General features: G+C 39.0%; 1 protein-coding gene and 1 long non-coding RNA gene across 2 annotated transcripts; both read left to right on the forward strand.

The window, feature by feature from the left end:
• The first annotated feature begins 678 nt into the window (after window positions 1-678).
• On the forward strand, window positions 679-17,057 carry LOC126611181 (uncharacterized). The gene is made up of 2 exons (XR_007618737.1): window positions 679-851; window positions 16,836-17,057. It is a non-coding gene; the product is annotated as an uncharacterized LOC126611181 (long non-coding RNA).
• Window positions 4,668-12,336, forward strand: LOC126611180 (uncharacterized). The gene is made up of 3 exons (XM_050279370.1): window positions 4,668-4,862; window positions 5,121-5,441; window positions 12,272-12,336. Exons 1-3 carry the CDS (start codon window positions 4,859-4,861, stop codon window positions 12,280-12,282), a joined length of 336 nt encoding a protein of 111 aa, XP_050135327.1. The 5' UTR covers window positions 4,668-4,858; the 3' UTR covers window positions 12,283-12,336.
• Window positions 17,058-18,651: the final 1,594 nt, after the last annotated feature.

The following is an 18,651-nucleotide window of genomic DNA, read 5'->3' on the forward strand; positions in this document are numbered from 1 at the left end:
GTATATCAAAAATGTGAAGACAAGAGATTAAAGATAATATCACCAAGTTCGAGCATAATCCAAAATCAAGCTCTTATAACCCACAATCACCACAATCCTGATTTAAGCCATAATGCTAAACCAAGTTCGAGCATAATCCAAAATCAAGCTCTTATAACCCACAATCACCACAATCCTGATTTAAGCCATAATGCTAAACCTTGACAACCACCACAAAATCGAACCAGTGCTGCCACAAAAATCATTTCAACTAGCCATGAAGAACCTATGCAACAATTGACAGATCTGTAGACTCAGAACTTCATCATCAAAGATCCAATTGCGCATAAAATCGAACACAATCCTGATTTAAATTAGAAGGCAAAAAAAAAAAGTATGGGCATATCCTAACAAAATTCTTCAAAATTAATGATGGATCAACAAGTAGAGAAAATGCTATTAGGAGTGGACTTGATATGAGGAAATATACCATGAAGAAAGACATTGAGATAAAAAGAAAGGAAAGGAGGGGGAGGGGGAGAGGAGCACGAAGCATAGATGCTTCGTATACCCTCCTCCCCTTCCAGACTACCACCAGTGGCTAGCATATTTAAGGCGAAGTGGTAGGATTTTATTGAAGATCAGAAGGGAAAAAAAAATCTTTCACAAAATCATGTCTTTGGTCTTGAGTTGGCCTTGTTGAAATGTAATCTTGTCTTGGCCCAAGACAATTGATCCGGCCCATACATAAAGAAAGATCCATGCACATGCTAGAGAATTCTAGCAAAGTTCAAGTTGGTGTAAGAGTTTAGAAGAATGGTGAGGATTCCACCAACATACAAGATTAATGTAGATAATTCTAGCTTAGGAAGGTAGTGGAATTATCTAGATATCTCTAGCATGATGCTTCCATGCTTCTCCAAGGTTCCATCCATGCCTATAAAAGGAGAAGGCATCCACACCATTTGAATCAACCAAGAGAGCAAGTAGTGAGAAGTGAGAAGAAGCAACAAAGCTTCTAAGAGCGTTTGAGTGTTTTCTCTTGTACTAAGTTTGTGAGTGAATAAAAATCTTGTGTAATACATTGAGTGTTCTTTCTTTCTCTTGCCTATCAATTCCGCTGCGTTATATACTCCTTTGTGAGATAAACAACTCCAAATACTCCTTTGTGAGATAAACAACTCCAAAGTTGTCACAGCCTGTCCCGAAAATTCAGTTATCGTGGATGTGATTTTACGGAGTTGCCCTTAAAGGTTACTAAGGTATGTGTGACTTGTTTAATTTGAATAATTCATACATTCCTAAGTTTTTGGAAAATTTGAGTGGATTAAAAATTGGTTTGCAATTTGTGTGGTTAGGGACTTAAAGGATTTGGTATGTTGGTTTGGTTTGGTTGGACCACACACGGGACACGTACCATCTCTCCTACCCCGTGCTCTCTCTCTCTCCTCCCTCGCAGTTCTCTTCCTCTCTCCCTCTCGAACTTGTACGGACGAGGACCAAAACCCTCAAATCTTCATGGATCGACGTCAAAAAGGTGAGTTCCTTCATCCTTGCAACCTCCTAAGTCGATTGGTACTAGTTTTAGAACTGGAAACCCTCGAAATCACGTGAAATCCGAACCCCAGTTTGATGTCACTGTTCATGCACACGTAAAATGTTGATTTTCAGGGAATTCTAAGCTTACAGGGAGCTTAGTGAGCTCCCAAGAAAGCTCGGAGTATTTAGTTTGAAGGTTTTGGACGTCGGGATCGTAGGGTTCGAAGTTGGCCGGTTTTCTTGGATTTTCTTCGGTGAGATTTCGTATGTTTTTTAGCCTTACAGTAGTATAACGTGATTCTACATGCTTAGGGCTTCATTTTGATGTAAAGTTTGTAAAAAATGGTTGAGAATTGACGGAAAACCAAGGAGATTGAAAAATCTCCAGTTTTCCGGCACCGGCGAAACCAGTCCGGCGACTGGAGGAAGAAGATGACGCGTGTGGGGGTACATGGGTCCGTGCCCCTCCCGGCTCGTGGGGGCACGTGCCGTGTTGGAAATTTTTTCTAAAAATACCTTGACGTCCGTGACGTCGAGTAGGTCACTATGGTATATTCATATATCCAAATTGAGCATCGTATGAGAAGTTATTACGTATTGTTGGTTGTATGCTTTAAATAACGTTTTTATAGTTGTTTCGCATATAGGTGAGACCTATCCCGAGGACGAGCGCGTTCAAGGGCGTCACGGGGGTTACGACCTTTCGACTTACCAGTGAGTGGGTAGTATTTTCTGTATTTACCTATACATTATTGATTTTTCCCAGAAATTGAATTTAAATGCCATGCATACATATATATGAAATATATGAATTAGTAATTGTTGCATATATATGTAAAATGGTGTTATGGACGCACAAGTGAGTATCAGGTGAGTTATATTGTTCATATGATTTATTGATGATGTGAATTGTGTTGAGAGCTCATAACCTGCACCCCTGGTGTTAGTGCTTATATTATTCACCCCGCACCACACGCTCACCTTGGATCCAAGTAGGTGCATGTCGTACAGACCATTAGAGGGTTCCTACATGTCGTACAGACCATTAGAGGTGGTTCCGACTTATAGGTGATCTTAGATTATTATACAGCTGTTGATGAGAGAAGCACTAGAACGTATTTTTACACCATTCTTATCGTACAGACTACTTTAGGTAGTTCCAGTTTATGTGCAGAGTAGCGCCGTACATGTCACAGTGGTGACTCCGGTTGGATTGGATATTGAGCTATAGAATTAACTGTACAGGACAGCTGCAGGGTCTCCAGTTGATTCATTATTTCATCTGTTATATTGATGCATTCTTATTCTGTTGTTGACGTTTATAGCATGGCATACTTTCTGGTTTTCGATAAAGATTGGTGATTTGAGATATTTGAAGAATTATATGCATATTATGTTATTTTCTGGGAAAGTATACAGGTTTTACAGCGAAGGGTTAGAAATGTTATTAAATGAAATGTTTTCGAAAAGTTTTGTTTTACTAACCCACTCAATCTTGTTTTGCGCCCCTCTAGGTTCTAGTTAGCAGCGTTAGTGGCCCACGAGGATTCCCACGGCGTACTGACAGACTACATAAATGTAGGACTCACTTTCGGGTGTTGTAATTTAGTTATAGTCCTACTTGACTGCACCTAGTACTTATGCTCTGAACATATGTGTTTCACACTTAAACTCACTCTAGTATGCTAGTTGGTTATTATTGCTAGTAGATGAATTTTATTCCTTCATAATTCTTTTATCTTTTGCTTCAGCATCACACTTTTGGTTACGTCACGCTCACGTGATGGCCAGCACGCCTTGATTCTAGGATCGGGGTGTGTCAGTTTGGTATCAGAGCCTAGGTTGCAGTCCTGTATAAATTGTTAATGCTCTAATTATCTTTTGGTGTCTTCTATCAGAACTATGCCGCCTCGTAGGGAATCACGTCGTGCTCTTGAGCCTAATTTCCCTGACATAACTCAATTAGGAGAAGTGATGGCCTATGCCTTTCAGAATGCAATTCGTCCTCCTCCTCCTCAGAGAACACCCCTGTAGACTATGTATAATCTGAAATTAGACCGCTTTATGGGTAATGAGGGTCATGAAAGGGCAGAAAAGTGGTTAGACCATATTGAGAAGACTTTTCAGGTGATGCAGAGTCAAGGGAATCTTCCTGCTAGTAGATGGGTTGAGACCACCACTTGATTTTTAGAACGAGAGCCAGCAGCTTGGTGGGTAAATCAAACTCAGTTTATGTCACCTGAAGCGGCAACTGATTGGGAAGTATTCAAAGAGAATTTTAAGAAAGATTTGTTCCCCCGGAGTACATTGATCGTAAAAAGTAGGATTTCACTCAATTGAAGCAAAAGAATATGTCGGCGCATGAGTATTACAGGAAGTTTACAGATTTATCCCGCTATGATCCTGATACAGCTGGTAATCAGGTAGAGATGCTTTGCCGTTTTAAGCAGGGAACTAAGAGGAAATGGCGGACGTTTGCTAGTGCGATTCCTTGCACCACTTATCATGAGTTTTCTGAGATTTTGGTTCGGATGGAGGATTCCGAAAACCTTCCTAGTAATAGTGAGGAAAATGAAGATAAGAATGATAATCAGAGGAAAGATGACAAGGGTAAAGGTATCTCCACTTAGGGACCCCGCAAGACACATAATTTCAAGAGAAATTGAGCGAGCTGGAGTTCTTCCAGCTGAGGATTTAGTGTCACAGGCCCGAGGAGAGGTGGAAGATTTATTGGTGGACCCAAGTTTCAGAGGCAGATAGACTTTGGTGGTGTTAGTGGTTCAGGTGCTCCGTTGTGCCGCTGTTGTAATTTCAGACATCATGGAGAGTGTAGGAGAAGTGGTGGTGGTGGTTGCTACACTTGTGGACAGATGGGACATAGGGCTGCTCATTGTCCCTAGAGTCAGTAGAGGCTTCAGCAGTCTGTTATGCCATTTCTAGCGCCGATTCAGCAGAACTTTGGATCAGGCAGTTATGGTCAGACGGGTCGTGGTGGTGCTTACCACTATCAGGGTGATGCTGCTCCCTATGCTTCCAGACAGAATCAGTATTCACAGGATCCTTATTTTCATATTAGGTATTCCTAAGATCTTGGAGGTTATACTTTATATCCTTCCATGCCAGCTAGTGGATCTTAGTGGTATCGGGAAGTCAGCCCCGGCAAGGAGAGGTTGCTGCTAGCAGTGCATGACCGTCTAGGCAGTCTAGCCAGACAGGCCAGGGACGTACTTCTCAGGGATGAGGTAATCAAGGTAATAGAGGTCGTGGAGGACGACAGCAAGCTCAGGGACGTGTTAATCACATCTCACTGCAAGATGCTCAAAACCATCCAGATTTGATTATGGGTACGTTAAATATCCTTGGTCACTTTGCTAGAGTTTTGATTGATTGTGGTGCTACACATTCTGTGATTTCTCTTACATTTGCTCAAATGACACAACCTCACCCTACACCTCTAGGATTTGATTTAGAGTTTGCTATGCCTAGAGGGGACAAATGTTATGTTGATAGTGTTTATCTAGGGTGTCCAGTGATGGTAGATGGTGTAATTATGCCAGCTAATCTTATCCCGTTAGATATTGTGGATTTTGATGTGATTTTAGGGGCAGATTGGTTGCATTATAATCGTGCCCATATAGATTGTTACGGGAAATCAGTTACTTTTCTTCGTCCTGGACTACCAGAAGTTACTTTTGTGGGTGAAAGAAGTGGAGTGAGAAATGGTGTTATTTCTGCCATGAAAGCAAAGAAGTTGTTATCAAAAGGTTGTCAAGGATACTTGGCACATGTGGTGTTAAATGATGTTGTTCCTAGCAGTGTGGAGGAAGTTGGAGTAGTCAGGCACTATCCTGATGTATTCCCTGATGATTTGCCTGGATTGCCGCCAGACAGAGATGTGGAATTTTCTATTGATTTGCTTCCAGGTACGGATCCTATATCTTTGACTCCATATAGAATGGTGATGCGATGAAAGTTAAGCACTCAAATTAAACCCTCTTGTTGTCAAATTGTAGTATAAATGCAAGTAGGGATCGTTCTAAACCGGGGATTAGAAGGGCTTGCTAAAACCTCTAAACTTACTCAAAAACATAAAAACAAAGTTAAAAACATTTGAATAGACTCAAGGGACTCAAAACAAATTCTAAAGACTCAAAACAATTTATAAACACTCAAAATTGCCTAAAAACACAAACTGGGCAGATTTGACTCTAACACAACTTTGGACGAATTTAGTGTTTTGACTTAAATCAAAACACTCTAAAACACAAACAAAATAGATTTTAAACACTTTGGAACAAGAAAGTAAAATGGGGGTTTTGATTTGGATGAATTTGAAATAAACAAGCAAGTTATAAAACTAGGCAGATTGTAAAACGAATTTAAGAAATAAGATGATGGATGGATTAGTTAGAGGTCCGTTCTTCACACATGACACATTTGTATATGAATTGATTTCCAATTGCTTTTCAATAAACTATGATGCTCAACACCCCAGATTAACCGTGATGCACAAATTAACCCTCAGATTTTCCTTTACTCATTGAATTGGATGAATGCATGCGACAACCCAAATCATTCTCTAAAAGTCCCCTATATGAATGCATAATAGAGATACAATCAGAGATCATTACATTCAATGAAAATCACAAGTGTTGATGAGGCAATTATAACTATGAATGCATGATACAATTGCCAAGAATTCAATTAACGCGATTGTGATAAACAACCTTCACTACTCATGAATATAAACTTGTAACGATTAGGTGAAACTCATTTATATTCTAGCATCTAATTCATGCATGAAAACTAAGTATGCATCCTTAATAAACATACTTGAATCAGTTATGAATAAAATAGATAATTGAATTGCAATCACAACTTATCAAATCATAATTGGAAGAAATCAATTCAAATCTCAAGCATGTTCATGACTTCAAACTTCCCCCTAACTAAATAGGGGTTTAGCCACTCATAATTGCAACAAAATTAGAAAATAACAAAGTAGACATTGAAAGCAAGAACGAAGTACACCTAAAACGCTCCAAAGTTCCAAGCTTGAAACGCCAAGGACCTTTGTTTTCACCACCTTGTTGTAGCACAAGTGTCTAGGATGTGTATGGATATATGGATGGAATGGATTTGCACGGCATGGAAAATGGAAATGTATGGAGATGTGTTTGAATGTATGGATGAAATGGAATAGAGCTCAAGGCAAGGGACTTGTGTTTGTGAATGAAGCTCTTTTGATGGATCAAGATTGTCCTTAGGAAGGGGAATGATGGATGTATTTATAGGCTAAGGAGAGGACCACTTTAATTCCTTGCATGTGCAGTTTGTATGGGTGTGTGATGTCCATGTTTCCCTTTACATTTGTACACACATGACCTCCATCATTTCAGCCACAAATCAACCCATTTTCTGCCCATATGTGTGTGTTTCCTTTGCCCATGTGTGTGTGCTTTTCCTTTGCATTTGCACACATATATTCTTCATTATTTCAGCCAACACTCCACCCATTTTCTGCCCATGTCAAACTGTCCATGCCATGCCTTTCTCTTTGTGTGTGTGATGTCCATGTTTCTTCCATGTGCCTTGTTCATCTTCTAGTTGTGCATTTCCACTTGCTCCAAAGCCAAATGAGTGCAATCATAACCCCATTTGCTGCTGAATGTTGATGACAAAGCAAAACACAAAACAAGTGCCTTTACTTTCTCACTTTATTAGCCAAATCTGCTTAGCCATTTTCTGAACCTTTCAGTGTTACAATGCCCATAACTTCTTCTAGAAATATGATATTAACAATCCGTAAAATGATTCAGAAAATAGACATCCGTAGCTTTCCAAGCATATAAGGCTAATTCTCTCATTCATTCTGAGTTGTTCGTAACATGCTTCCAAAGTCAGCTAATCTGCACAGGCAGTTTTGACGAATTTGTTACTTAATAACTCACTTGTGCTACTGTTCTTTTCTTTGCTTGATAAATCACACCAAACACAAAAACATAGTAAATAGCTCAAAAATATAAGGAACTAACTAAGAAAAGACAAGTGAATTTTATGTAAAATATATATAAATATGAGCTTATCAAATGGCTCCAACTGAATTGAGAGAATTGAAAATTCAGTTACAGGAATTAACTGATAAAGGTTTCATTCAACCTAGTACTTCACCGTGGGGAGCTCCAGTGTTGTTTGTAAGGAAGAAAGATGGAACTTTGAGATTATGAATTGATTACACAGGCAATTGAATCGGGTAACGATTACAAACTGTTATCCATTGCCTCGTATCGATGATTTGTTTGATCAGCTCAAGGGTGCATGTGTGTTCTCTAAGATTGATTTGAGATCTGGCTATTATCAGTTGAAGATTAAAGATGATGATGTACCTAAAACGGCTTTCAGGACCCGTTATGGACATTATGAGTTTTTGGTGATGCCATTTGGATTGACTAATACACCTGCAGCTTTCATGAGGCTAATGAATGAAGTATTCTAGCAATATCTTGATAGATTTGTCATTGTTTTTATTGATGATATTCTGGTATACTCTAAGTTGAAAGCAGATCATATTCGACATCTCAACTTGGTATTAAAGAAATTGAGGGAACATCGGTTGTATGCCAAGTTTAGCAAATGCCAGTTTTGGTTGAATCAAGTGGCATTTTTGGGACATGTAGTATCGGCACAAGGAATTCAAGTAGATCCTCAAAAGATTGTAGCAGTGGAGAATTGGGAACAGCCACGAACCGTCACTGAGGTGCGGAGTTTTCTTGGTCTAGCAGGTTATTATCGACGGTTTGTTCAAGATTGTTCTATGATTGCTTTACCACTAACGAAGTTAACCAGGAAGGATGTTAAATTCGAGTGGGACGAGAATTGTGAGCAAAGTTTCCAGCAGATGAAATATTGCCTTACTCATGCTCCAGTATTGGTGCTTCCTGACGATAATGGTAACTTTGAGATTTACAGTGATGCTTCCTTGAATGGTTTGGGATGTGTTTTGATGTAGCATAATAAAGTGATCGCCTATGCTTCTTGACAATTGAAGATTCATGAAAGGAATTATCCTACTCACAATCTTGAGTTGGCAGCCATTGTTTTTGCTTTGAAGATTTGGAGGCATTATCTCTATGGTGAGAAATGTAAGATTTTCACATATCATAAAAGTCTTCAGTATCTTTTTACTCAGCATGATCTTAATCTTCGTCAGCGAAGGTGGATGGAGTTACTAAGTGATTATGACTGCACTATTGAGTATCATCTGGGTCATGCAAATGTGGTAGCTGATGCACTGAGTAGGAAACCTCAAGGTCGACTTAATGCTTTGTATGCTTGCCGTGTTCCTCTTCTTACAGATTTGAGAGCTATTGGAGTAAAGTTGGAGATCAAAGAACGAAGAGAAGCATTTCTTGCTAGTTTCCAAGTCAGGTCAGTTTTAGTCGATCGTGTACTTGAAGCTCAGATGGTTGATGAAAATATCCAGGAAATGATCCAATTGAGAAATGAAGGGAAAAAGAAAGACCTCAGGATTCATGAATCAGATGGCATGCTTATGCAAGAGAACATAATGTATATGCCGAATAATGAGGAATTAAATAAAGAAATTTTTGATGAAGCACATTGTTCGGCTTATGCAATGCATCCAGGAGGAACTAAGATGTATCATACCATTTGACCATTTTATTATTGGCCGGGTATGAAAAGGGAAATTGCAGAATATATAAGTAGGTGTATTGTTTGCCAGCAAGTCAAAGCAGAAAGAAAGAAGCCTTTTGGACGGATGCAACCACTTCCTATTCCTCAGTGGAAATGGGAAAATATAACTATGGATTTTGTGTATAAGTTTCCACGTACACAGAATGGATTTGATGGTGTTTGGGTGGTTGTAGATCGACTTACCAAGTCTGCACACTTCATTCCAGTGAGGGAAAAGTGCCCCCTGAATAAGTTGGCTAAGTTGTTCATCACGAAGATTGTCAAGTATCATGGAGTTCTAGTGAATATTATTTCTGATCGAAATCCAAGATTTACTTCTAAGTTTTGGATAGCTTTTCAGGAAGCTCTTGGTACGAAACTGCTTTACAGCACTGCTTATCATCCTCAAACAGATGGACAATCATAGAGGACTATTCAGATGTTATAGGATATGCTAAGATCTTCAGTGTTACAGTTTGGTGATTTTTGGCATGATCGCCTAGACTTGATGGAATTTGCCTACAATAATAGTTTTCATTCAAGCATTGGTATGTCACCATTTGAGGCATTGAGTTTGTCGTACGCCTTTGTGTTGGTCAGAAGTTGGTGAAAGAGTGCTAGAGAGCCTAGAGATTGTGGATGAAACTACTCAAAATGTTCAGGTGATTAAGTCTAACCTGAAAGCGGTCCAGGATCGATAACAGAGTTTAACAGATAGACATGCTACTGATCATGTGGGTAATTTTGTATTCTTGAAATTGTCACCTTGGAGAGGTGTAGTACGGTTTGGAAAGAAAGGCAAGCTAAGTCCTAGGTACATAGGACTTTATGAGATCACTGAAAGGATTGGTGAAGTTGCTTACAAATTGGAGTTGCCTCCGGAGTTATCTAAGGTACATAATGTGTTTCATGTCTCGATGTTTCGACATTATGTTTCAGATCCTTCACATGTGATTCCTCCTCAACCTTAGAGATTAATCCGGATTTGATGTATGATGAGGAACTAGTGACTATCTTGGATTGAAAAGGCAAAGTTCTAAGGAATAAGACAGTAAGCTTGGTAAAAGTATTGTGGAGGAACCACTCGGTAGAAGAAGCTACTTGGGAGATAGAAGATCGAATGAGAGAGATGTATCTGAGGTTGTTTTATGAATATTAGTGGATTGAGTGTTGTATGAATTTCGAGGACGAAATTCTATAAGGAGGGGAAATTGTCACAGCCCGTCCCGAAAATTCAGTTATCGTGGATGTGATTTTACGGAATTGCCCTTAAAGGTTACTAAGGTATGTGTGACTTGTTTAATTTGAATAATTCATACATTCCTAAGTTTTTGGAAAATTTGAATGGATTAAAAATTGGTTTGCAATTTGTGTGGTTAGGGACTTAAAGGATTTTGTATGTTGGTTTGGTTTGGTTGGACCACACACGGGACACGTACCATATCTCCTACCCCGTGCTCTCTCTCTCTCCTCCCTCGCAATTCTTTTCCTCTCTCCCTCTCGAACTTGTACGGACGAGGACCAAAACCCTCAAATCTTCATGGATTGACGTCAAAAAGGTGAGTTCCTTCATCCTTGCAACCTCCTGAGTCGATTGGTACTAGTTTTAGAACTAGAAACCCTCAAAATCACGTGAAATCCAAACCCCAGTTTGATGTCACTGTTCATGCACATGTGAAATGTTGATTTTTAGGGAATTCTAAGCTTACAGGGAGCTTAGTGAGGTCCCAAGGAAGCTCGAAGTACTTAGTTTGAAGGTTTTGGACGTCGGGATCGTAGGGTTCGAAGTTGGCCGATTTTCTTGGATTTTCTTCGGTGAGATTTCGTATGTTTTTTAGCCTTAAAGTAGCATAACATGATTCTACATGCTTAGGGCTTCATTTTGATGTAAAGTTTGTAAAAAATGGTTGAGAATTGACGGAGAACAAGGAGATTGAAAAATCTCCAGTTTTTCGGTGCCGGCGAAACCAGTCCGGTGACTGGAGGAAGAAGATGACACGCGTGGGGGTGCGTGCCGTGTTGGAATTTTTTTCTAAAAATACCTCAACGTTCGTGACGTCGAGTAGGTCACTGTGGTATATTCATATACCCAAATTAAGCATCGTATGAGAAGTTATTACGTATTGTTGGTTGTATGCTTTAAATAATGTTTTTATAGTTGTTTTGCATATAGGTGAGACCTATCCCGAGGACGAGCGCGTTCAAGGGCGTCATGGGGGTTATGACCCTTCGACTTACCAATGAGTGGGCAGTATTTTCTGTATTTACCTATACATTATTGATTTTTTCCAGAAATTGAATTTAAATGAAAGTATGTTTTAAAATGTCATGCATACATATATATGAAATATATGAATTAGTAATTGTTGCATATATATGTTAAATGGTGTTGTGGACGCACAGGTAAGTATCAAGTGAGTTATATTGTTCATATGATTTATTGATGATGTGAATTATGTTGAGAGCTCATAACCTGCATCCCTGGTGTTAGTGCTTATATTATTCACCCTGCACAACACACTTACCTTGGATCCAAGTAGGTGCATGTCGTACAGACAATTAAAGGGTTCCGACATGTCGTACAGACCATTAAAGATGGTTCCGACTTATAGATGATCTTAGATTATTATACAGCTGTTGATGAGAGAAGCACTAGAGCGTATTTTTACACCATTCTTATCGTACAGACTACTTTAGGTAGTTCCAGTTTATGTGCAGAGTAGCGCCGTACAGGTCACAGTGGTGACTTCGGTTGGATTGGATATTGAGCTATAGAATTAACCGTACAGGGCAGTTGCAGGGTCTTCGGTTGATTCATTATTTCATCTGTTATATTGATGCATTCTTATTCTGTTGTTGACGTTTATAGCATGGCATACTTTCTGGTTTTCGATAAAGATTGGTGATTTGAGATATTTGAAGAATTATATGCATATTTTGTTATTTTCTGGGAAAGTATACAGGTTTTACAGTAAGGGGTCAGAAATGTTATTAAATGAAATGTTTTCGAAAAGTTTTGTTTTACTGACCCACTCAATCTTGTTTTGCGCCCCTCCAGGTTCTAGTTAACAGCGTTGGTGGCCCACGAGGATTCCCACGGCGTACTGACAGACTACATAAATGTAGGACTCACCTTCGGGTGTTGTAATTTAGTTATAGTCTTACTTGACTGCATCTAGTACTTATGCTCTGAACATATGTGTTTCTTACTTAAACTCACTCTAGTATGCTAGTTGGTTATTATTGCTTGTAGATGGATTTTATTCCTTCGTACGCTCGCGTGACGGCCAGCACGCCTTGATTCTAGGATCGGGGTGTGTCAAAAGTAGTGAAGTCTTTTTAAGCCCCAACAAAGTGGTATCAGAGCTATGGCTAGCAACGATATGGCAGCCTTCCAAGTTCCAGTGCTCGACAACAACTTCGATAATTGGAATATCGAAATGAAGGCCCTTTTGGGAGCACATGATGTATAAGAAGTCATGGAGAAAGGCTACACTGAGCCAGAAGATGAAGCTACTATGTCCTAACCCCAGAATGAGAGTTTGAAAGATTCAAGAAAGAGAGACAAGAAGGCTATCTACCTTATCTACCAAGCATTAGATGACAATGGCTTTGAGAAGGTCTCGAGTGCAACCTCTGCCAAGCAAGCATGGGAGAAGCTTCAAACCTCTTACAAAGGAGTCGAACAAGTGAAAAAGGTTCGTCTTTAAGTATTAAGAGGTGAGTTCGAATCTCTATAAATGAAATGGTCTGAATCAATCTCTGATTATTTCTCAAGAGTCTTAGCCGTTTCCAATCAATTAAAAAGAAACGGAGAAAAGTTAGAAGATGTTAGAATTATGGAGAAGATACTACGCTCGTTGGACCCCAAGTTCAAGCACATTGTTGTGACGATTGAAGAAACTAAAAACTTGGAAGAAATTAGTATGGAGCAATTAATGGGTTCGCTACAAGGATATGAAGAGAAACATAAAAAAGGCAAGGGAATGATGAGCAGCTCCTCAAGACGCATGTTCAACCAAAGAAGAAAGAAGAAAGCTTCAATAACGAAAGAAGCCAGTACGAAAGAAGTGGTGGTCGAGGACGCGGACGTGGACATGGACGTGGATGTGGTTGAAACTTCAACAACCATAGCAACTACGAAAGAGAAAGAAGCTCAACAAAAGGTCTTGGAAGAGGGCGCTCAAACTTGAGGTATGAAAAATCTCAAGTTCAATGCTACAACTGTCAAAAGTTTGGGCATTATGCTTGGGAATGTAGAGCTCCAAGCAACAGGCTTGATGAGAAGGTCAATTATGTGAAAGAAAAGAGAGAAGATAATGGCGTTGTGCTACTAGCATGCAAGAACAATGATGGAGACCAAGAATATACATGGTACCTTGACACCGGCGCCAGCAACCACATGTGCGGAAGAAGAAGCATGTTCGCAAAGCTCAATGAATCGGTGAGTGGCAACGTTTCTTTTGGAGATAAATCCAAAATACCCGTAAAAGGAAAAGGTAACATCCTTATTCCCCTAAAAACTGGCAGTCACCAAGTAATTTCAAATGTCTACTACGTGCCCAATATGAAAATCAACATTTTAAGTTTGGGTCAACTCTTAGAAAAAGGTTATGATATTCACATGAAAAATTATAGCCTATTTCTTAGAGATGACAAAGGAAGATTAATTGCCAAGGTGAAAATGTCAAAGAATAGGATGTTTCCTATGAATATTCAAAATGATGTTGCAAAGTGCCTCAAAACATGTTACAAAGACACATCCTGGCTTTGGCATCTTCGTTTTGGGCATCTTAACTTTAAGGGACTGGAGTTATTGTCCAAGAAGGATATGGTGAGAGGCCTACCGTGTATTAGCCACCTTGATCAAGTTTGCGAAGGATGTTTACTTTGGAAACAGTTCAGGAAAAGCTTTCCAAAGGAGTCAACCACAAGAGCCTAGAAGCCACTCGAGCTCATTCACACCGATGTGTGCGGTTCAATAAAACCAAGCTCTTTGGGTAAAAATAATTATTTCCTTCTCTTCATTGATGATTTTTCAAGGAAACCCTGGGTGTATTTCTTGAAGCAGAAATTAGAGGTATTTGGAGCATTCAAGAAGTTCAAAGCCGCCGTAGAAAAAGAAAGTGGTTGCAAGATCAAAGCCATGAGATCTGATCGAGGAAGAAAATTCACTTCGAAGGAATTTCAAGAATTTTGTGAAGCCAATGGAATTCGTCGACCTTTGACAGTTCCAAGATCCCCTCAACAAAATGGTGTGGCGGAAAGAAAAAATTGAACCATCCTTGACATGGCTCGAAGCATGCTCAAAAGTAAGAGATTGCCTAAAGAGCTGTGGGCAAAAGCTGTAGCATGTGCTGTCTACCTATCAAATCGGTCTCAAACCAAAAATGTGTGGGGAAAGACTCCGCAAGAAGCATGGAGTGGAAGAAAGCTAGGTATCTCTCATCTAAGAGTTTTTGGAAGCATAGCCTATGTACATGTACCAGATGAGAGGAGAACCACACTCGACGATAAAATTGAAAAGTTCATCTTTATCGGCTATGACTCAAATTCAAAAGGTTATAAACTGTATAATCCAAACAATGGGAAGACGGTGATCAGTCGAGACATGACGTTCGATGAAGAAGGAGAATGAGATTTTGGCTCTCATATAGGTGATCTTCATTTCTTTCCTCAGTTTGAAGAAAATAATGAACAAGGGATGATGGAGCAAGCAAGAGAGGTTCAACAAGAATCCACTACTCCACCTGCTTCACCAACATCAACCAATCATGGTAATTCACCAGCATCAACATCATCAAGTGGGAGTTTAAATGAAAGAGAAGTACCACAAGAAGTCTACAAGATCTCTATGAGGTAGCTGAAAGACTTGATAATCCTACACTTTTCTGTCTCTTTGCTGATTGTGAACCAGTTGACTTCCAAGAAGCAATGTAAGATACTAAGTGGAGGAAAGCAATGGATGAAGAAATTGAAGCAATCCAGAAGAACAATACATGGGAACTCGCTATTCTTCCGAAATGACACAAAGCTATCAAAGTCAAGTGGGTGTATAAGACAAAGAAGAATGCCAACAGAGAGGTCGAAGGATACAAGGCGAGATTAGTGGCGAAGGGTTATAGTCAAAGAGCCGGAATCGACTATGATGAGGTATTTGCACCCGTTGCTCGGTTGGAAACTATACGATTACTAATTTCTTTGGCAGCTCAAAACAAATGGAAGATTCAACAAATGGATGTGAAGTCCGCTTTCCTAAATGGAGTCCTTGAAGAAGAAGTCTACATTCAGCAACCGTCATGCTATGAAATCAAAGGGCATGAAGACAAAGTTTTGAAGCTGAAGAAAGCCCTTTATGGGTTAAAACAAGCGCCATGAGCATGGAATAGTCACATTGACAAGTACTTCCAAGAAAACAACTTCACAAAGTGCTCTCATGAACATGCTCTCTATGTCAAAGTCAAAGATGAAGATATTCTAATTGTGTGCTTATATGTGGATGATATAATCTTCACCGAAAGTAATCCAAGCATGTATGAAGAGTTCAAGAGAGTGATGACCAAAGAATTCGAGATGACCGACATCGGGCTGATGGCATAATACCTAGGCACTGAAGTCAAGCAGAACGAAGAAGGCATTTTCATCTCCCAAGAAAGCTACACAAAGGAGATACTGAAAAAGTTCAAAATGGACGACTGCAAGCCCATAAGCACGCCAGTGGAGTGCGGAGTCAAACTAACCAAGCATGACGAAGGAGAAAGTGTAGATCCAATATTTTTCAAGAGTTTAGTTGGAAGCTTGCGCTACTTGACTTGCATAAGACCAGATATTTTCTATGTCGTCGGATTAGTCAGTCACTACATGGAGAATCCCACAACTACATATTTGAAGATTGCCAAAAGAATTCTTCAATACCTTAAAGGTACTGTTAACTTTGGCTTGTTCTATTCAAGCTCTAATAACTACAAACTTGTTGGATATAGCGACAGTGATTGGGCAGGAGATTTCGATGATAGAAAAAGCACTACTGGATTTGTGTTCTTCATGGGAGACACTGCATTCACATGGATGTCGAAGAAGCAACCGATTGTCACTCTCTCTACCTACGAAGCTGAATACGTAGCTGCTACCTCATGTGTCTGTCATGCAATCTGGCTGAGAAACTTGCTAAAAGAATTAAGCATGCCACAAGAAAAGCCAACAGAGATCTATGTCGACAACAAGTCTGCAATAGCTCTAGCAAAGAGTCCAGTATTCCATGACAGGAGCAAACACATAGATACCCGCTATCGTTACATAAGAGAGTGTATTGCAAGAAAGGATGTGCAAGTGGAATACATGAAGTCTCAAGACCAAGTCGCCGACATATTCACCAAGCCACTCAAACAAGAAGACTTTGTTAGATTGAGGAAATCAATCGGTGTCACAAGACAAGATTAAGGGGGGATGTTGAAATGTAATCTTGTCTTGGCCCAAGACAATTGATTCGGCCCATACACAAAGAAAGATCCATGCACATGTTAGAGAATTCTAGCAAAGTTCAAGTTGGTAGAAGAGTCTAGAAGAATGGTGAGGATTCCACCAACAAACAAGATTAATGTAGACAATTCTAGCTTAGGAAGGTAGTGAAATTATCTAGATATCTCTAGCATGATGCTTCCATGCTTCTCCAAGGTTCCATCCATGCCTATAAAAGGAGAAGGCATCCACACCATTTGAATCAACCAAGAGAGCAAGTAGTGAGAAGTGAGAAGAAGCAACAAAGCTTCTAAGAGTGTTTGAGTGTTTCCTCTTGTACTAAGTTTGTGAGTGAATAAAAATCTTGTGTAATACATTGAGTGTTCTTTCTTTTTCTTGCCTATCAATTCCGCTGCATTACATACTCCTTTGTGAGATAAACAACTCCAAAGTAGTGAAGTCTTTTTAAGCCCCAACAGGCCTTTACCATCTTTGTGACCCTCCTATTTATGTTATACAGTGCTGCTAAAGCCACTCACATGTCCTATTTCTTCACTCATTTTTAATGACAGATTTAACCTATTTGTAAAATGACTTCTAAGCCATGATAAAAAGCCGTGAGAATAAAACGAAAAAGAAAAAAAAGAGATAGCCCAGGACCTCTAATCTCTTCCTTTCCCGTCTATGACTGATAGCTACTGGGAAAAATTTGCAACGGATGTGGTGAGGGCCTTCAATTCTTAATATAAGGGCATACCAGTATAACATACGCAAAAATAAAATATGATATAACAAAGTGATGAATAAAGCATCCTCTTGAAAAAATTACTCGCTGCTACTGTTAAATAAGAGTTAACTAATACAAAATTATTTCCGTAATTATTCATTTGTATTATAGGAATGTAATTTTTAATTGTAATTAGTGTAAAAATATGACTCCTTGCATTGATTTGTGCAAAGTATTTTAATATAGGGTTATATCAAATCCCTATTAAGTTACGAAGATAATTAGAATTTACATTATTATAATATAAACGAAAGTAAAGAAGTTAATTCCGTGATATTAACTCTTATTTAACAGCTACTCTATATACTCAATTGAAGACATACATATCATGAATTCCACATGTACAAGAATAAAGATTTGGAGGCTTTCATTTTAATATATGAACTCTCTAGAAGATTTGATCTTTTGGTGAATAAATAATTTAGTTTCTTCCGTACGTAAAATATACCTAATAAAGTAAACATATGCATGGTTGGCTTTGATTTTTGGTAACAAAAAGTTTAGAGGGAGGGAAGGCTACCTCATCTTAGGGAGACGACATACCACAAGTTTTTTTGAGAACTTACAGAGGAGGTCTTAGCCTTTTTTTTTTAACAGATCGTCCTTCAAGAGAGATTGTTAGCAACAAGACTCGAACCTATGCCTTGGTCTAGTAAAGAGAATGATCATTGCCAACTCAACTAGCCCTCGTTGGCGTGCATGGTTGGCCTTTGAATGGATATCTTGCTTGTCATGTTTTGTTATAATATAACAGATCAAATGTCATGTAATGAAATTAATTAAGCTGTATCTATTAGTCAAACTTTTAACCCCAAAAATCCGGCAGAATTCACAGACTACATTTGTACATGTCAGCACTCATACGTATATGCATCTTATCTAAATACACATTATGAATTTATAGCTCCTCGTTTGACAATTTGATTAACGTTGTCATCATCGTCATCATCTAATTAAAGCGCATTTATAAAACTTGTAGTCTGCCAAAAGTTAACTCATTTGCATTTTTGAAGTGTCTAGCTTGGACTCTCCTCCTTCAAGGCCATATATATCCTTTTTGTATGGCACCATTCATTTTTATGAGTGATGTGATATTTGATGCATGGGTTATTTTCTTAGTTTCCAAAATTATGTTGTCGAGCTAATGCTTATTAAATTTAAACCACCGTTCAAGTATAATATTAATGAAAAAT

Source organism: Malus sylvestris, chromosome 17, assembly GCF_916048215.2.
Source record: "Malus sylvestris chromosome 17, drMalSylv7.2, whole genome shotgun sequence".
Classification (NCBI taxonomy): Eukaryota; Viridiplantae; Streptophyta; class Magnoliopsida; order Rosales; family Rosaceae; genus Malus; species Malus sylvestris.